This window comes from Pseudonaja textilis, chromosome 1, assembly GCF_049901715.1.
Source record: "Pseudonaja textilis isolate UNSWEBS1 chromosome 1, rPseTex1.2, whole genome shotgun sequence".
NCBI lineage: Eukaryota > Metazoa > Chordata > Lepidosauria > Squamata > Elapidae > Pseudonaja > Pseudonaja textilis.
Genome location: NC_141990.1, coordinates 29,849,774 through 29,870,530, shown reverse-complemented (window position 1 = coordinate 29,870,530; position 20,757 = coordinate 29,849,774). Strand labels below are relative to the sequence as shown.

The window sequence follows — 20,757 nt, the reverse complement described above, 5'->3', positions numbered from 1 at the left end:
ACCAACTCATAGCATAACTCAGCCTGATCAATCCAGCAGGTTCTTCCCCAACTCCATTCCAATCTTAATAGGTAACAGTAAGTATTTGAATCTCTGTGTATAAAAGTGTCTGAGTGATTCATTTCCTCTGGTCATTGGGTTGTCCTAATGCTTTTCTTGGAATATGAAAATGCTATAAGAAATTTTGTATGACTATTCAGTAGTAAGTGAACTATGTTTATGTTTTTTAGGTAGAAAAATGTATTAATTATTGCCACAAGAATATGAGTACAATTGTAGCCACGCCATGCAATATGAACTGCATTAATGCTAACCTACTAACCCGCATAACTGATCTTTTCACACATAATGAAGTAGAAGAGGTAAAGGACAAGAGAGATAAATTTAAGAGGTACTTTCTGAGCAAAACAAAACCTTACCATTGTCTCCTTTTCTTTTGTATTCATATTATCATTAGTTTGAAAGAAATATTACTAACTGCACAATTGAGACCAATATTTAGTTAATTATGATTGAACTCCCAGAACAAAGTTTAAGCTTCAGCAAAATCATAGAAATTAGATCAATTAGGAGCCGTGGTGGTGCAGTGGTTAAAATGCAGTACAGCAGGCGACTTCTGCTGACTGCAAGCTGCCGGCAGTTTGGCAGTTCGAGTCTCACCAGCTCAAGGATGACTCAACATTCCATCTTTCTAAGGGTGGTAAAGTGAGGACCCAGATTATTGGGGGCAATATGCTGACTCTGTAAACTGCTTAGAGAGGGCTGTAAAGCACTGTGAAGCAGTATATAAGTCTAATTGCTATTGCTATTAATAAATAAAAATGTCCTGTCCTTGGATACAGCACAATCACCCAATGGACGAAGTCTAAGGAACTATTAATGTAATATTACTCTACTCTTCTTTGGTGAGATTTCATTCCTAGCCCTCCCAACACACACCTTTATTGCGATTAGTTCTGGGCATTCTGAAAAGTTGGAATAGTTTTAGACTTTCTCCAAGTCAGTAAAAAATTGAAGACATTGACATAGGAGGTTTTAGCTTGAAAAATGTTGCTGAGGAGAATGTTAAATATCTGCAAATATATGAAAAGATGTCACATAAAATAAGGTTAGGACTTGTCCGGTGTATATTGCTTCTGTTTTCTAAAAACCCATTTGTACTTAGGCAATGTTACTGTTTTGATGGCTTGGGCAACCTTCAACAGATGTCTTTGTCTAGTAAGCAAACTGATAGTGCTGTGGAGTTTTTGTTTTTCACTATCACAGTGGCCTTCTTCCTATCATACCCAAACTAACAAAAATTGTATCGAGTTCAAATGGTTAGGAATATGTTTGAGTAAAGTTCAAATGGCTAAGAATCTATTTGAGTTTCTGAATAGCCATCTCCCTACCAAATTGTATTAACTATTGAAGGGACTTTCATTGTCAGCTTGTGAATTTTGTTGTGATGGCAATTTCAAATCCTTTGAATATGGCAGAGTCACTCTTTAGTTCTCAGCCAATATTCAGAACCACCTGGGCAAATTCCTTGTTCTATCAGAACAGTATGATCTGTGTAACCAAGTTCAGAGTATCCTCTCTGTTAGGAATTAAGAACTAAATACAGGAAAGAGCAAACACCATGCAAGGAACCCGAATCACGGTGCAGCACTTCTTTAAAAAAAATGGCTGCAATATTATAAGCACTTTTCTTCTCTGTTTTTAATGTAACATTTAGAATATGAATAAAATATTTGGTAACTCATTTTTATGGGTCTTTTGTTTTGTAACTAATAGCAAACTTTTCTGTAAGAAGATAGAAAGACTGTTTGATCCAGAGTATCAGAATGCAGATTCTAAGGGAAACGCAGCAACCCTTTACAGGTATACAGCTCTCCATTGCTTTGGCAGATGTTGGCAGATGTTCCATAGCTCATTGCAGTTTTGTAAAATCATTCTCATATTTTTGTTTTTTGTACAGATGTTACTTATGTAAGAAACTTCTTATTCAGGATACTGAAAGAAAAATCCCATGTATTCCTGGAAAGATTAACGTGGATCAATATGGAAATATACTCTATATTCACATAAGGTGCTTCACAAGTCATTTTGCAGCAACATTTTTATGTTTTATCTTAACTTCTTTTAACATATGCTGTAGAAAATCTTTAGTTTATAAACTACACTCCATCTATTATTCCAGCTGACAGTTTTAACCAGGTGCTCTAGGGAACAATGGCTAAGGAACAATGATTTTTGAAATATAGATTTATTAACAAAACAATTTAGCAGATCAATGCAATCCCTGTTACTGGCTCAAACGTATAATTTACTTTGAGTGAAAACAAAGTTAAGCAGGGTCACTGGATGGGAGACAGTGAGGAAATGCCAAGGCTTTATTCAAAGGTAGCCGTGGTAAACCACTTCCATATTGTTGTCAAATAAATATGGATATGCCAATGAGGTTATTAGAACTTAAACTCTATTCAGAGTTTATAATTTTCTCCATATACTGTAGCAATCAACACAAAATGATGATGTTAGCAGACTATAGGTGAGATGTATGAAAGATTGCCAATCATTAAATTAGCACAATGAGGATCACTCAAAGAAATGGTGAAAGAAAAAAGAACTATATTTTTTCCCAACCCGTGCAACAGTAATCAGTCAGAATTAAAAACTAATTTCTCTAAAACGGCTGCTCATTTTTCTGTATAGAGATAAATCTTGGGATATCCATGAGTATCTCCTGAGTCTTTTTGAAGAATTAAAATCATGGCGAGATGTATACTGGCGTCTTTGGGGAACTATTAACTGGTTGACCTGTTCAAGGTGTAATCAAGTGAGTATTTTTTTAGTCTCCTCAGGATATTTTTAGTTGTCTTAAAATTTATAGAGTCGCATTTTTTAAGAAATATATATATATATTTAAGAACAATGTATCATAGAGTCCAGTCTGATTTGCAGCTTTTTCTTCCTTTTTAAGTAAAAAAAAAATGCAAGAATGGTAATGGTGATAATATATGTTTGTTGCTATTGGGTGTCTCCTGCAGATTTTCCTGTGCACTGAGTTTTCACATTGCCAATATCATCCTCAACCAGTCCTCTATCCTGGTGTAGCAAGTTGTCTTGGTTCCACTGGTACCGGAATATATCCCTGCTGTAACCAAAAAGTTCTTAGATTTGATCCTGCTCCTATTCCAAAAGTATGTATTTGGAAGAAATCTTTTGAAATCTTCCTGCCACATATGGTAGTTTCTAACCAATTTATACCCTCAATCTCTATTCCAGCCTCAAGAAAGCTCCAAATTCCCTTTTAATGAGCTACTGCATATTTATGTAAATGAATGCCATCCAAGCAGTATGCAAATTTGGTTTATGTGTTTTTGTGTTTTACTATGACTTGTAATGAGGCATGATTCACTGAATGAATTTTAAACCATTATCGTTAATATGTACTTTTATTCAATATGTCCAGACCAATTACCCCAACAGGGGAGTATCTCAATGGAGGTGGTTAATTAAGTGCCAATCCCACCTCTTCCCTCTCCCCAAAAATCTGGCTTCTTCCTTCCCGTCTTGTAACTATGATTTTACTTTCTTTTTACTGGGTTAGGAGTATTTGTCTCTGATGATTTTAAAGTTTTTGGGCTGTAGGCTGCCCAGAGTTTGAAAAGAGATGGTCAACAAATTAAACAAAATAATTAATAAAATGCAGAGATATCTAAAAACAGTACAAGGCCTACTTTTCCACAACAACAAACTTTTGAGGGGAGCTGAGAGGCACTCACTAATCTTGTGTGGCAGAGGAGTCTAGAATATGGATCTCCACAGAATCTCTCTGCTTTTGTCAAAACAATAAAGGTGATATCATGTCATCAATTCTGCATCAGTTGATAGTTGAGTGCAATGTAACAGCACATACATAAAAAGCGGGCAAGATTTCATTATGGTGCTGCACTGCTATTTTCAGCATACTGCCCCCTTTGACCCCACCTTCCCGCATGTGAACGTGCGCGTGCACGCACACACACACACACACACACACACACAAACAAACACACACACAGAGGCTGAGTTCATTTTCCTCATTCGTAGCCCAACACATTAACCACTACATTATACTGGATGTCCAAAATAACACATGTTATAACAAATGTTATAACAATTGTGCCAAAATCACTGTTGTTTGTAAAGATTGTGATTGTATACATTGTAATTATGTATTATTTAATTTGCCTCATTGGCTTTCACTCTTGGTTCTTTTTTAATAAAAGGGATGTAAAGTAAGAGATCATGTGATTGGCTTGCCTCCTGGAGGTGAAGGTGGGGATAATGTGTCCTATCAGACAGCTAAAATACTGAATGATCTGATTCAACACCGAAATATTATTGTTCTGCCCTTTTCAAAAGACCAGAACAGGTAAGAAAATAGGTATATGTTACTATTTATCTATGTAAAATAAATTCTAGAAGTATGCCATCAGTTAAATAACCTTCTCTAGAACCCACAACATTATTGTGCATAATAAAGCATTGTGTTTGTCTGCTAATTTCATATTTTGCCATTTTTTAAAAAAAATGTTCTGTTTTGGACAGTCATCTGCCTGCAGAATTCTGACTGGAATAACATAGCTGTTTCTTTCTTTCTTTTTGAAGCAATTCTGGAATAGGGCTGAATGATGAGAAGGGTTTTGAATGTAGTATTTTACTGGAGCCAAATTCATCATGGGGGCCCAAAGCAGGAGAAATTAATGCTGTGAGTAATTTGGGTTTTCCTCCCCTCTATTTAAATTTCCATTAAGTTATATCACCCTGCTTATTTCAACAGAGTAAAATCAGTTCAGGGAGGCACTTTCTTTAAGACAGGTGTATGGAAATTGTGGCTTTCCAAATTTTGTTGGATGGATCTCCCATCAAGTTTGAGCAATAATCAAGAATGTAGCACTATTTGAACAATTGCAGATCTCCCCACTTGTCCTTCATGAGACGCACATTGACCTTGGTGCCTTTAGGGAAATGTGTAAGTATAGCATGTGTGGGAAATTCTTTCTGCCAGACCAGTAAATTGGATGCAAACTTGATGCATAGAAAGAGGCCTGTGGTTTCTGCTTTTCATCTCAGGTTACCCAAGTTCTTTCTAAAGAGGGAAAGCTGCTGAGACCCAGGTGTTTGGGCTAAAGAAATTGTTATTGTAGAATACCAAACTAGTTATATATGAATGAGTGCCCTCTGTTCCCTTTCCACACTCTGTCTTCTGCTTTCATCAGCTGCCTTCACAGAAGTTTTACTACGTTAGATGTAGTGAAGGCTTATTAAAATAATTTGATCATTGTATGCATGGTGACCTGTGTAGATAGGATTGTGATATTATTTGGTTGATAAAGTAAGAAAAATCTTAGTTTAAATTTTAGTTAGTTTGAAAAATATTGCTTCCTTGTGTACTTTATATCTTGCGATGATTTTGTATCAAAGGAACCAGCTCAAGAGGAAATAATCATTTAATGCAGCATATTATGATTTTGATTATTTTTTGAGTTGTTATTATATCCTAGCATTTCCCAGAACTGTTGATATAAACCGCTCCTTTTGGCTGGAGGGGATGCCTGTATCATTACCATTCTATTGCATTTTAACAGGAGAATTGGCTTTTGTGTGGGCATTGGACCAGGGGGTGTCAAACTCACATTGTCATGGCAACATCACATGACATATTGGGACTTTTTTTTCCCTTCACTAAATCCGGCATGGGTGTGGCCAGTGTGTAATTCATCCGGCCTGCGGGCGGGAGTTTGACAGCTCTGCATTAGACCCTTTTAAAAATGCTTACAGTAGACTTGCCACATTCTCCAACTCTCCTGGTTTTTTTCTTTCTTTCTTTAGTTCCTTTCTCTGAAAAACTGGACTCTTCAGCTGGTATGTTTATCTTAGTTATTTACATTCCATTAGATAAAATTCCTACATTTTCAGTATTCTGCATGCTTAGATGATTTATTATACTAGGGTCCTGCTTTCAAGGAAACCCCTTTGAAACTTAATTTAAACCATTGTCTTCAGCAAATATTAGGATATAAATATAGTAGATAATTTATGGAAAACTACAAGTTATTGGTCAGAAAGCTTAGAGTCAGAACATTGTTTGGAAAGTTGCTGGTTCAGCTTTAAACTTCTTCACGCCATCCCAAGAATGGGATTTCATCTGCAATTTCATTTGCTATGTTGGCTTATACTTATAAGTTTATTGGCTTTGTTCTTATTTTTCTCTTTCTTTCTTTGTTTTTTTCTTTTTCTTTTGTATTCATATTCATTTATTAATTAAGTTTATATCCTGCTTTTCATTCAGGAGCTCAAGGTGGCAGTTTTACATTTTACCATTATAATTTCATTGAATTTTAGTAGATTATCATTCTCAACCTTGACCTGAGCATTTTGTGTTGTGCAAATCATGATTTTACAGCTCAATAGTAGCTCCTACTGGGAAAGAAAATGGTGCCCCACTTCAGCCATTATATTTGGGCTGTTTTGAAATATAATAGAATTTCTAAACATGTTAATGATTGCCATATTCACTACACCTGGTTGAGATTTGTAATGCAAGAAAAGAGATGATTTTTTTTTTAATACAAGAGCTGTTCTAAAATAAGTGAATACATGTTTAACTAAATACATGTTTTGTTAGGCAGAATCTAAAAGAATAAGAAATCCAAGTTATATGAGAATGAATAATCAGCAATTCTGCTCATTTTATAGTGCTACCAGTTTTGGACTCCCAGGCGAGAGATTGTTGCCTTCTCTGTTTCATCTAAATTGACAAACTGCAACCAATAGTGCAACAGATAGTCCTCACAATTGTTTCCTGCCATTATGTGACATGTATAGAATAAACGGGCATGCTTTTGTCTGAATGTCTGATTATTCTCACCCCAGATTCCGGTGCCCTGGGAGCAATAAACTCAAATTATTAGATGTTAACCATCATCCAATCCCAAATGTTCCTTGTTTTATAAATGGTGATGTTCTAAGGTTCTTTGTTGTTTTTCAACGTATGTTTTAGTCCATTCTTATCAATATAAGAATGTCATAGAGCTCTTTCACTTGACCTATTAATCCTAAAAGTTATATATGTTGAAGATGTGCCTGGGATTGGAAAAACAAAAACAAATTAATTTTTAATTCAAATGAAAAAGTACTATTAACAAGAAAATCTGCCATTCCTGGACTATTTAATGACTATTTAATGCACTGAAAAGAACCATTTTTTAAATTCTAGTTTAGGAACCACAACTAATATGGAATGAGACTGCTGGATTGATTATGGGAGCTAGGGGAATAGATAATATAACATACATTCTCCACACTACTTCCATTTCATCATAATCAAGATCAGAACATTAGAATTTTAAAAATTCAGAAATGGTAGAAAGTGATACCTAGATCTCTGTGAGTAATACACGAGTCCAAGATTCCTTAAGGCTCATATAGGGAATAATTTTCAAACACATATACCAGATGATGGGAGCAGAAATTTCAATTTTTAAATTTCAATTTTTATTGTGTGTAAATCCTGTTACCTGACAATCTATTGTTGTTTGGAGATGAGTGGTACCCATTAATTTCCTCCCTGTCCCCTGGCTATAATAGAAACAACAGTTGCTACTTTCAGAAGATGATGAATACACAACTGGGTCTGAAGTCACAGAGGATGAAGTAGGGGATGAAGAAGAAGTGTCCAGGAAAACAGGTATTTTTTCCTGGCTGTAATATTAAATATGATAACAGTTAGGGATATAAGAAAGTGAAAAAACTCTTCACAAATCATTATTCCTCCTAGAACTTAAATATGGATTAGTCATTGTATTTATCCATCCATCCATTCATTTGTCATATTTATATGGCCACCCATCTTGAAAACAAATGAGTGGGCAGCATACAACAAAACAATCAACTATTAATATTATTATTAAAAAAAAAAAATTAGAAAAAGCCCCCAAATGAAAAAAAATAGGCAAACAACAGGTGTTAATTACACTGGAGCCATCTCAGTATTGGATCTTATATAAGTTATACTATGTGATGACCCGCAGTCTCTTAAAATAACCCAAAACCCAAAACATACATTAAAGTCCTGTAAGGTCTTCAACTTAACTTCACTGTTTTATTAGGCACAGTTTAAAGTCACAAAAGTAAATAATGAGGCAAAAAGAAAACCAAAACAAACTGCATTGACGAGAGTTCCGAAGCAAGCCAAGATAACTAATCATAAACTCCAGGAAAATAACCGAGGAGAGTCCATGGGAAGAACGCCAGCAAAGATAAACCTCTTTCAAAGTAAACACTAAACTTTGACTCCAGCAATTCTGACTGCGCAGTTACAAATTTATATACATAGCTCCCAGCTGTAAGCCACGAGGAGGATCATGGTAATCTCCTCTTGAGTAGACCTCGCTTTTCCCTGATCCTCTCCTCCCTGCAGGACCTAGGGGATGGGCCTGGATCCTCCTCTGACTGCTCAGCCGGCCTCTGCCCTTCCCCAGCCTCCTCCTCCACCTCTGGAGCCACACTCCCACTCCCTGTGGCTGTTCCTCCTCTTCCTCAGAGTCAGTCTCCACCAGGGGCATGACATACTAATTCAGTATTACTGTTTTGTATTCTTGTATTACAAAATCTGTTTCTTTCTCTCTCTCTCTCTCTCTCTCTCTCTCTGTCAGCTGGTGCTCCATTCAAAATCCAAGAAAGAAATACTTAGACTCTTTTAATCAGAGAAAAGATATCTTTTACTGGAAATCAAGTGGTAGCAACAAAAGAATTCTGAATCTGAGAAAATGGGCGTGTAAATCACATATACAAAGTAATGGCAATGTTCCCACCCCCAATAGTTCAATTGGCTCATCCAATTAAAAGTTGTGTATATCATCATGTGGGCATCTCCAGATGGTGATGAGGCTTCTGTCCGTTGACCTTGACATAGTTTGATAAAGGGTTGCAGCTGCGCATAGCAAAGGATAGAAACCTAAGCAAGAATGTACCACCCCCCAGCTTATACAGTTCTGGTTTGCAACATCTCCAGCTCACTTCCCATAACCATTCCCCCCTCCTCCCCCCGTTACTTATGTCAGCCGAAAGATGCAAAGCAAAGGGAGAAAAATCTTGAAGGCTGACATTTGACCCTCTAGAAAAGAGACGTTAGTCCTAGAAAAGATAAAAATAGAAGGTAATAGAAAATATACATGTAACAGCAACATACTAATTTTTAGGGTTTATCAGGATATTTAATACGAAATGCCTTGATAAGTGTAGGAGCTCTAACATCCTTCTCATTCACCCACTCAGCCTGGGAAGGAGGAAAATGTTTCCAAGCAACCAAATACTGGAGTCAACCCCTTCATTTTTGAGAATCCAAAATTTCTTTAACTTCAAAATGTTGTTAGTTTACGGAAAGTATATGCACATGGTTGCAGAGTCCTCGTTTGCTTGTAGTAACACCGCCCCGACTGCTATGTCACTCGCATTGGCTTGGATTACAAAAGGAGCATCCATGTCCGGGTGCTTGAGTACTGGTTCACCAGCAAACAGTTGTTTCAGTTTCTCAAAGGCGGCTTGACATTCCATGGACCTCTCCAGGGGTTTACTAGGCCTCCCCTTTGGTTTTTAGGAGATTTGTGATAGGCATTGCAATCTTCGCAAAAGCAGGGATAAATTGACTGTAAAAATTAGCGAATCCCAAGAAACGTTGAAGTTGTTTCCTGGTGCAGGGAGGGGCCCATTCCAAAATGGCATGAAACTTCCCCGGATCCATTTCTATGCCATCATGTGAGATGCGATAACCTAAATAGTCAATTTTTTTCTGGTGGAATTCACACTTGGACAACTTTGCATACAGCTCAGCAGCTCAAAGTTTTTCCAGAACTGACCGCACTTGTTTCATATAATCATTAAGAATCTCCATGTAGATAAGAATATCATCAAGATAAACCAACACCCCTTTGTATAGATGTTCATGCAACACGTGATTGATCATTTGCATGAATACTGCAGGAGCCCCCTGTAGGCCAAATGGAAGGATGTTGAATTTTGCTCCAACCAAAAAACCCCTGGCATCTGTTTCGGGTCAGATCAATTTCCACCTTTGCCGCCAGCACGTACCACAGCTGCAGCTCACTGGGGTCTCTTCTGGCAATACAGCTTTGATATACATCTTCATCCAACCCATCTTTAAAAGCTTCTATCAGGGCTCCCTGGGACCAGCCTCGAATATGACATGCCAGCTCTCTAAATTCCTGGGTGTAGTTGGCCACTGATCTCCGCCCCTGATTTATAGTCTTCATCCTAATTCTGGCCTTACGTTCAACAAGTGGGTCTTCAAATCTGGCCCGCAGTGCAGTCATGAACAGGTCGTAATTCATCAGCTGAGGGGCATTATCATTATGCAAAGTCACCATCCACTTTGCAGCTGTTCCTTCCAGAGCCCTGGTAAGACATCTAACTTTGGCTGCTTCTGAGAAAAAATCCCCTCCATATTCCTCCATATGGCTGCAGACTTGTGCCAGGAAGAATCCTAACTCCTTGGAATCCCCCCCATATTTTACTTCCAACGGGGGCACCTTTGGAGTTCTACGTCTTCTGGCAATTACTCCTCCCTCTGGGAGCCCCTGGGTTGCTGCTGCCTATTGCGCTAGCCCAGGTTGATTTATGGGGGTGGCTGCTCTGATTCTTCTGGCTGGGGCTGCCTCCCCCTCCTCTCCCTCATACCTTTGATCAGTTTGAGGTTCTCCAATAGCTTCATTTAGAAGATGCATGGCTTGAGTTAGTAAAAAATTCTTTCTTTTCTTCTCTTGCCATGGCTCCTCTCTTCCACGCCGATGGGTAGTGGTCACTCCTGGAGGAGGCTTTTCCTCAGGGTCCTTTCAGCCGACTCCCAGGGACCATTTGGGTTTTATAGCTGGTTTTTCCCCAGGATTTAGTTCTGCTAACAAGTCGGTTTCCCCTGCTTCCTCTAGCAGCAGAGAATCTTGTCCTCCAGTTGCTCCCAGGTCTTCTTGGTCGCTGGCTGGATTTGACATTGTGTTCAGATCCCCTTGGAAGAAAATTTATTATTTCTCCGGGTGGGCTGGTAATGTGGAGATTCAGAATAATGTCAGCTGGTGCTCCATTCAAAATCCAAGAAAGAAATACTTAGACTCTTTTAATCAGAGAAAAGATACCTTTTACTGGAAATCAAGTGGTAGCAACAAAAGAATTCTGAATCTGAGAAAATGGGCGCGTAAATCACATATACAAAGTAATGGCAACGTTCCCACCCCCAATAGTTCAATTGGCTCATCCAATTAAAAGTTGTGTATATCATCATGTGGGCAACTCCAGGTGGTGATGAGGCTTCTGTCCGTTGACCTTGACATAGTTTGATAAAGGGTTGCAGCTGCGCATAGCATAGGATAGAAACCTAAGCAAGAATGTACCCCCCCCCCAGCTTATACAGTTCTGGTTTGCAACATCTCCAGCTCACTTCCCATAACCATTCCCCCCTCCTCCCCCCGTTACTTATGACAGCCAAAAGATGCAAAGCAAAGGGAGAAAAATCTTGAAGGAAAAATCTTGAAGGCTGACACTCTCCCTCTCTCCTTCCCTCCCCCCACTCTTGATTCTGATAATGAAAGCCACTTTGTGTAGAAATACAGCTTCACCTTGACTATCTAGAAACTCCAAATGTCAATCTGTCCTTGTTCAGAATATTCCTAGCTTAAACATATGTTTTAATTCATTGTTGTGTATTTGAATATGACAGATGAAGAGAGCCTAACATGGTATATGCCAGTGATGGCTAACCTTTTTGGGCTCCTGTGCCAAAAATTGTGTGCGTGCTCGTGAGTCCGCACTCATGTGCCAGCCCCCAGAAGGCAATGTGCACGTCCCCCCACACCCCTGTTCATACGCATGCAATTTCCCCCCCCCTTACCTGCACTGCGCCTCACAGCTGATTTTCTGGCCAATTTGAGGCCTTTTGCAGCCTCCCAGAAGCTTGAAAAAAACTTCTGTGGGCTTTGTAGGCTGAATAATAGGCCCGATTCGTCACTTCCAGTATTAAAAGAAGTGATGAAATGGGCCTATTATTCATCCTGCAAAGCCTGCAGAGGCTTTTTTTCAAGCCTCTGGGAGGCCAAAAAAGGCCTCAAACCAGCCAGAAAATCAGCTGTGAGGTGCATGCATGCGCAGTGAGGTAAGTTTGCCTGCGGCTTGCGTGCCGGCACAAATGGCTCTGCGTGCCGCCTGTGGCATGCGTGCCATAGGTTCACCATCACAGGTATATGCTGATCATTTGTGTACACTATTTTTAATTAACAGGAAGAAAAGAGAGGCCAAAAAAATTGATCAGAAACCCCAAAAAGCAAGTATCTTCACCTAATATTCAAAAGAAGGAAAAAACGTTAGAGAAGGTAAATCTGAAATGCGTAAAGTATTATAAAAATAACTTTTTGTTATTCACTGAAAGTAGTAACAACTTTGATTTTATGTTCAGTTCAACTCTGAAAAATTAGTTTAAGATAGGCCTTTCTGTTTGATGGATGATCTAGAATAAGACTTAAGTCTCAATAATTAAATGAAAAGAACTAGTCATAATGAGGTTAGTTTTGTTAGTAGATATAAACTCTGACTTCATAACTATTAGGGTTTTGTTGTTCCTTTGAGCCTAAAAACAAGTATCTCCAAGGGAAATCCTCTGTGGTTAGTAGTTTGCATAGTTTAAGTAAAGAAAATTTGAATAAAGATTTTTCTTATTTTAGTGTATTCCTTTTTTCTTTTATTTGACAGCCTAACTCTCGAGACACATCTCCCTTTATGTAAGTATTGGCTAAAATTTAGAGGAAAGCCATTAAAGCAAACTCTAGTATTTTATTATTTATATAGCTGCCCATCTGAACAAATGACTGGGTGGCTACAAACATCATAAATATATGCTGGTTGCCAAGTGCCCAAATCAGAGTGACATGACTGTGACTCTTAATATCCTCAACTTTGAGGACCCAGTTATAAATCTCTATTTACAATCCCATTGAAAGGTCAAATGGATAGGGAAGCAGGGACTACCTGTACTAATTTGGTTAATACAATAATTTGTCAAACCATAATGTTAATGCTGTAGGTATGATATTTAATGCTTATGTATGTCTTCCTCCTCTGCTATGCCCACTTATTTTACAAGAAACAGTTTGATGTCTGAACTGGCAAACTGGTTTGTACTTTCCTTTCAAATAGTTTCAGGCTATGATATGTTCTTGTGGTTTGGAGGGAGAGCATAAGCCATAGTTTGCTGCTCCAGCTGTTGTATTTAGTTTTCATATGTGACATAAGTATATGAGCATGATGCTAAATTCCGATTTTGGTATTATGATTTTTGGCCTAAGCTGAGAGGTTAAATAAATGCAGCAGGGGGTGGCAATTTTATTTATTCAGTTATTTATTTTAATAGCTTATATAAATGCACATCTAACTGTAATGCAGGGGTGTCAAACTCGTAATGACACATTGTTGTCACATGATGTATCACAACTTTTCCCCCCTTCACAAAACTGGGGATGGGCATGGCTAGCGTGCGATGCCTCTGGCCTGTGAACTGCAAGTTTGACACCCCTGCTCTAGTGATAATGGGCAGCACACATGATTAAAACTAGCAAAACATACAATAATAGAAGGTAATAATAATAATAAGAAGAAGACAGCAACATATGTCCAGATCTAAAAATCCAATTGTAATCCATACAGATGAAACAACAAATCCACCAATAGTAAGTTCATAGTCCCAATGCCTAGACGAACATTCAGGTCTCTTTTATTAAAGGCCAGAAGTGTCCAGGCCATTCTGATCTGTTCCATAGGATCTATGTTCTATAAGACAGATTCTAGTACAGAGAAGGCACATAAGCTACTCTTTCAGAAGAACCTCCAAGTTGCATACCAACTCTGGAGAAATGCTGCTCCATGCAGAGATAAAGATAAATAACTTTATTGGCCTGGGGCATAGATATATAATTAAGCATAATTGGCATACTGTGTTAACAGATGACTTCTTTAGTGACTTACTACAGATGTTATAGAGAAGCATAGAGTGCTTAGAACTCTGAAAAGTTGTACCAAGTAGGGACCACAGGTTTGATCTCTCCCCACTAATTGTCTATGGAGATTCTTAGTCATCCAGGTCATGGTTGTCCCAAAGGTGCTTTTTCAAAAGGCAACCGGGCTTCCTTTGTTTTTTTGCTTGAAGATGTTTTGCTCCTCATCCAAGAAGCTTCTTTACTGAATGAAGAAGCTTTGTGGATGAGAAGTGAAACGTCCTAAGAGGTCTATAAGGGGTGTGCATAAGTGCACAATCGTGCCTACGTCCCTGTCCTATAGTCCCCAATTATTCATATCTATTTCCTATATTCATACTCATGTTTATTCTTATACCTATTATCTTGTAAGTGATTGACAAATCAAATAAATAAAACAAAGTCAAGTTGCCTTTTGAAAAAGCAACTTTGGGACTCCTCACTAATTAATATCAACTGGAAGCAGCACTAGAAGAAGGAGAACTACTGTAGCCTCTGTTAGGAATTGATACCTAACAGTTGGGTTGGAAATACATAAACCAGGATAGACATTTAATACTGTCTCCTTAAGGGAATGCTAAAATTGTAATTGGGTGTGGTTCCCCAAATGGCCATAAGATGGAGCCAGAAACCTGGGTTCTTAGTTCTGTTGTTAGTTGCTAGTTGGTCGATGTTCTGTTGTTCGCTGTTTTTGGTTCCTGCATTTTTCCCTATTGACTGTTGCTGATCATCATTCTTCTTGGATTGCTGTGAGTCTATTTACTGAACTGTTTATGATACTGGACTTTGTTATTTGGATTATCCCTGGACTGAATGCTGACTACTTTAACCGTGTAGGACTTGGACTGTTTGTTGGACCTTGCTTAACTGTTTACTGGAAGTAAAACCTACATTTTACTATTCAGTGTATCTGTGTGCTGGTCATGTGTTATTCAACATCAATCTCACTACGTTTCCCTGTGTGCACCCATTCTCCTAACAGGGAATTACCTTAACAGCCTCCCACTCCTAACCTGAGCTAGTCCAAGATCAATGGTATCAGAACCTGCTGAGGGTTCAAGGAAGGGCAGGAGGTGTATGTTACCCACCAAAGGTCATCAGCAAATGTAAACAGTGCTATCTTAATGCTGTAGCCAGGTCTGAAATCCAGAGAAGGATCCTAAATATTCACTTCCTTGGGAGCTGCAATCCAACTTCACAACCTGCCCTAAAATTATCCAGTTCCTCTGAGTTCTGCAATGGCAGATAATTGTCCCTTTCAAAACAGGCCCAATATATCCTGAATTAGTCTAGAAAGAATAAGACTGATTGCTTGCTTCTATGTTCTTTGTCATGGCTTATCTGCTCTTTCGTTAGAATGAGTATGCAGCAGAGTAAGTGGGATCCTTCCAGATCACTAAGATTCAATCAAGATGCTCAAAGAGAAGAAGGTAAGGTGTACCTGCTTAGCTTGTATAATTTTAATAGATAAAATAATGCTAGTATTATTCCATACCTGCATAAATATGTATGTCCAAGCTTTTGTTAGGTAGGAATTAAATCTTTCTTCTGTCCATGAAACATCTTAATATCAGTGAATACTCCTGGAAGATGTGCATAATCTTTTTTATTACTTTTATTATTATTTTTATATTGTGTTTTTATTTCCCATAAGCTGCCTTGAGTCTCCTGTGAGCGAGTAGGTGGCAATATAAATTTTCCAGTTAAATAAAATAAATAAATAAACTGCAGCCCTGGGCTGTATGTATTCTCCAGCGTCTTGAGGATTGGCCTCAGAAACTCTCCAAACAATTTTTAATGTGACAGATAGAAAAGTTATTTAAAAATTATCTAACTTTAATTTGTGCAATCTTAATTTATTTCAGTTTAAAACAAACACACTTTAATGTAAAACTAGAGGTATAGCCTTTGTCCATTCTTTCAATATTTAAAAGATGTTTGAAAATCCACTTTATAAAGAAAGTTCTCCTTCTTGCCTATCAGTATCTATGTTTAATTTGTTTAAAGAATAGCTAAAGCAGAACTTGATGAAAGCACATTTGGCACAGTTAATCCTAGTTATTAACTGTTTCTTCCTGGGATAAATTAATAATAGCAGATCTAAATTATTCTGGTCCTTCATCCTAATTCTTCATGTCCTTTTTGAGAGATAACACTAGAAGCAAAGGAGCAAATTCTTTACCTGGATCTACAAAGAGATGGGTGGAACAGTCCATTACTCTAATGGTGGGCTCAGTAGTAGATTTTTTTACATTACCGAACTACTTTGATGAAAACCTCTCTTGTCTTTTATGGTAAAGATGTCTAATTGGCTAGACTTCATGGTCTGCCATCCAGCACAAGATTGCCCATGTCCCTGTTGGTTTGAGACCCATTTTACTCAGTTATTAAGACAGAATTATGAATGAATAATAGTTTTCTTAACCCGTTGTTTAGGTTATTCAGAAAAGATGAGTTCTTTAAAAAAATAATAATAATGGATCGATCTCTAGAAATATTATAAGAGATTTTTGTGACTATAAATGGGTTTTAAAAAAGGGGGCTATGGGTTTAATATTAATATTTATTGATTTCATTTAGATCTTTTTAGATATGATTTGTTATTTACTTAATTATTTGGCTTTTACTACATTTCATTTTAATTTTCCTGTCTTTGTTGGGTTTGATCTTTGGCCAGAAATAAAGTAATTGCTACTCTGAAGAATGAAAAGGTTGTAGTGACTGGCTCTTCTATTTCTTTTCTGTGTTTTTTTCCCCTCCAGATCAGCGGCGAATGATTGAGATAACACGACATCTAATAAAAATTAGGTTGGGAGATCTTGATCGTCTAAAATCAAAAGAAAACAAAGAAGTGAGCTTTATTGCTGTTCTAATTTAATATCAGATGTATTTTGGCTATGCATCTGATTTTTTCCTTTAAATTATTATTTGTTACCTTTCTATAATCCAGTAACCCGCCCTCCCCCCCCCCCATCGAATGTTGGGTGTAGTAATGATACCTAAAAATAATTCTTGTATCTTCTTGTCCCCCGCTTGGTTTTCCCAGCTGTGAGCTGCCTGATGCTTTTGCTCTAGTCCTTTTCTTGTCTCCCTCTCTGGTTGGTGACACTGTCACATTGCCATATCGGATGTGATTAGGTCTTTCCGTCACATTAAAACAAATCACCATTTCCTACCCACAACTAGGTTGTCCTTTGCTCCTCCTCTTGAGTAACATCCCTGGATTTTACCCCTATTTCAGTATCTATGGAGGTTCTCAATCATCCAGGTCATGGTTGTCCCAAAGGTGCTTTGAACTGAAGATGGTTCTTGGATGAGAAACGAAACATTTTCAAGAAAAAAAAAAACATAAGGAAGTCCAGTTGCCTTTTGGCAACACCTTCATGGCTGTTTGCGGGTGGGTAAAATGGATTCGTCTAACAGCCACTAGTTTGCTTAATAACCAACACTTTCACTTAACAACTGCCCCTAAAAGGTTGCAAATATCAGGCACAGTTTAACCATGTGAACCATTTAACCATTTTGAGACTCAATTATGACTGTAAGTTGAGGACTACCTCTACTGATTTCTTCTCATTGGGTATTATTACAATATAATTACAATTCAGGCTTTTACCTTGTCTCTCATTGGGACAAAAAAAATCCCATTTAACAAAGGCTATCCATCTCCCATTATGTAGAGTAAGAAATAAAGCCCTAATCTGTAAATCATTTGACTGATTATTTGACTTCTGTCCTTTCAGTCTGCAGCCGGAATTTATGCAAGACTTGAAGCTCAGATCAGGGCAGCTGCACAAGTCAATATTCGTCAGAATATTCCTGAAAAAATGATAAGGTAAATATTAAGTAAATAGGAGAAGGAGAGTGAAGAGGAATATTATAATTGGTATATAAAGATTTATAGAAGAGCAACTAGATTTTGATATGCAGTATGTCTACACTGTAATATTGTAAGCCTCCCAGAGTTGCCACATATTAAATGGGTGGCCAATATGTTCAATAAATAAATAAATAAATATTTAAATAACATGCCCTAAAATTTCAGAACTGATACAATTTTCATTCTCCTTAGAAACTAATTTACAGCTTCAATAATTGGATTCAATGTGGTCATTTTACTTTCACCCTGTATCTAATTACTAATTGAGTGGGGAATTTGTGAAATCAGTGAGTCTCATAACATATTCCATTGAAGAATGAGAGGTCAAATTTGACGGTTTCTAGTTTGGTAGTGCAATGTTCAGGTACTATATTGCTAAATCAGCAGATGACCCATAGTCATTGATTAATTGTTATGGTTAACTTCTGTTGCAATTTTTCCAATCTATTTCTGTCAATTTAGGACAAAAGCTCGATTTGGTCAAAGCCGCCCAACTTAAAAACAAAACCTAGAGATTTTCTGCGCTGAACCCAAAGCACTTTCCTGCCTTCTGCAACTGCTTCCAAGATTCCAGAAACGGGGCATGCTTCTTCCGAAAGGTTTCAGTGACTGACATTCTCGTCTGCCATGTTAATTATTCTGTTTTAATGAATTAATACCCATTTTTCATCTGTTGTAAGTTGTAAATACACCATTTTCTCTTAAGCAAAATGGTGCATTTATAAGCCTGCAAAACAAAATGTAAAGCCCTTATTTGACTGAGGGTGGAAAAAGTGGTGCTAATGAAATTAAGAATTTCATATTTTGCTATCAATTTTTAGTAACAGTCAAACCTGGCCTTTTTATATACTTTTGCTTTATCTGGCAACGATATTAACTTGTAATGATTTAGTTGTATAAAAATAAGGTGGTAATGCCTTGGCATCCTGTTTAAAATCTTGATCTTATTCCTGTTCTGCCATTAAGTTTTCCTCTCTAAAGTGTTCTCTCTCAGTGAGACAGTGTGCATGTTAATAGGTGCTTCCTTTCCAAACTTCTTTTCTTTAATGCTTAAATAAAAAACAGTTAAGAGAAAAAACTACACTATTTTATGGGTGCAGGGAACCCCACAATCTTTTTCTGCACTGAAGTGCCAAATATGACAAATGATAAGGGTAAAGTCCATGCTTGTAAGGATAAGGTTTTTTTATAACTGATTTATGTATACATCTCTTTGCAAAATTAAATCTTTGTTTAGAAAGATTTGTGTATGAAGGCTTCAAGTTGTCAACCTGCTCCTTGATATTAAATTGAAAACTAGAAGTCATTCATCTCTTAAATGTAATAACACCTTTTGGCAGAAATGGATTCTATGAAGTGCTGTAAAGATAGAAGTAGACTGAAGAGCTAATGTATGTAGTCCTAGCTCAGCATTTCTCTTCTGCAACCATCCACTGCATAGAATATTGCATAGAAGCATCTGCAGGATTCCTTTTAAGAGCTTTAAGGGAAGAAAGACCTCTCTTCCAACTCATCAATCAACATTTTGCAGCTCCTTCTCCCATCTACAGGTAATCCTCACTTACCGCTTCATATGGCAAACTGTTTGAAGTTAGAATTGTGTAAAAAAAAAAAAGCTTTTCAACCAATCGTCACATCTAAGACCTTTGCAGCATCCCGCTGTAATGTAATTGCCATTCGGGTTCTTCACAATTGGTGCATATTTACAAATGTCGCATCTTGTGGGCACATGATTACCATTTGCTTGCTTCCCAATCAATTAACAAACAGAGTTAATGCAGAATGCAGAAGCAAAATCACAAGTCGCATCCACATGATACTTCACTTAATGACCCCAGTGACTCACTTAATGACCAAATGGGAAGTGATGCCATAAGTCCATCATGGTCCCATGATTTTCTACTTAGGGGTTGTGGCAATTAGCAATAGAATTGCCAGTTCTAATTGTGTTTGCTAAGGTTTACATTTACTTGAACAATTCCAGCAATGATATGAAAAGAGGGAAATAGAATTTTTTTTAGATTAAACTTTTTTTAAAGGATTTAGTTTAAAAATACTTTAATTTCTTTTGAGACCATAAGAATTTACTTTTTTTTCTTTCTAAAACCAAGACAGAAAGTGCATTTCAACATACCGCTTGTAGCTAGACTGTCTATGGTATGAGGAGAGTAGTGTTCTATTATAAAGTATATGAAAACAATGGTGATTTTGCAAAATATGGATAGTATATGGATAGTATTATGTAAAATTAGAAAGAAAAAACCAGCAGACAATATAATTAGGTAGACAACTAGAACATTTATTTGTGCATTGAGACAAATACTTCACATTTGGTCTTCATACTTGAGCATTATATTAAATGCTGAAGGTAATAGAGGATAAACCTGAAACTTGTAGGGAATGATGCTATTTTGAGCTGGATGAGTGATAGCCACATTATTTATTTGTAAGTTTTCAAAAAAGTTCCATGAAAATTAGCATTCAGAAACTTCCTTTGGTAGGGTTGTGTAATATTGAAGAGATAATACACAATGAAGATCCTATTTCTAAACATATAAAAATGAATGCTTAAACTTTAGCAAAAGCAAATCCAAAGTAAATACTGATAATTTTCCAAAGTTAACCCTGTACAATAATACTGTGTTTTTATGCTATATTGTATGTCAAAATCCATCACAATATTTGTGTTTTTACTTAGATATTTTTCATAGCAAAACTCCAAGTATCAGTAGCACATACACAAATATTCATTATCAAATTCACTTGAATTCTTGCTGCACTGAAATAAATTATGTGTTAATACAAATGTTGTCT

The 20,757-nt window shown here is 37.2% G+C and overlaps 1 protein-coding gene across 4 annotated transcripts in view; it reads left to right on the top strand.

The window, feature by feature from the left end:
• The window catches only part of SANBR (SANT and BTB domain regulator of CSR), a 35,423-nt gene extending 16,175 nt beyond the window's left edge, over positions 1 to 19,248 (top strand). For 2 of the 4 annotated variants that reach the window (XM_087930305.1, XM_026695395.2), the window contains 15 exons: positions 231 to 391; positions 1,777 to 1,863; positions 1,961 to 2,071; positions 2,698 to 2,821; positions 3,033 to 3,185; positions 4,257 to 4,402; positions 4,639 to 4,738; positions 5,863 to 5,895; positions 7,621 to 7,720; positions 12,319 to 12,410; positions 12,787 to 12,815; positions 15,420 to 15,493; positions 16,826 to 16,914; positions 17,807 to 17,898; positions 18,406 to 19,235. In XM_087930305.1, the coding sequence (XP_087786431.1) occupies positions 231 to 391; positions 1,777 to 1,863; positions 1,961 to 2,071; positions 2,698 to 2,821; positions 3,033 to 3,185; positions 4,257 to 4,402; positions 4,639 to 4,738; positions 5,863 to 5,895; positions 7,621 to 7,720; positions 12,319 to 12,410; positions 12,787 to 12,815; positions 15,420 to 15,493; positions 16,826 to 16,914; positions 17,807 to 17,898; positions 18,406 to 18,442 (1,428 nt within the window). In that variant the 3' untranslated portion in view covers positions 18,443 to 19,235. Of the gene's footprint in view, positions 1 to 230; positions 392 to 1,776; positions 1,864 to 1,960; positions 2,072 to 2,697; positions 2,822 to 3,032; positions 3,186 to 4,256; positions 4,403 to 4,638; positions 4,739 to 5,862; positions 5,896 to 7,620; positions 7,721 to 12,318; positions 12,411 to 12,786; positions 12,816 to 15,419; positions 15,494 to 16,825; positions 16,915 to 17,806; positions 17,899 to 18,405 lie in introns of all 4 variants that reach the window. The other 2 variants (XM_087930307.1, XM_087930315.1) reach the window with 2 other exon arrangements.
• The last annotated feature ends 1,509 nt before the right edge of the window (positions 19,249 to 20,757 follow it).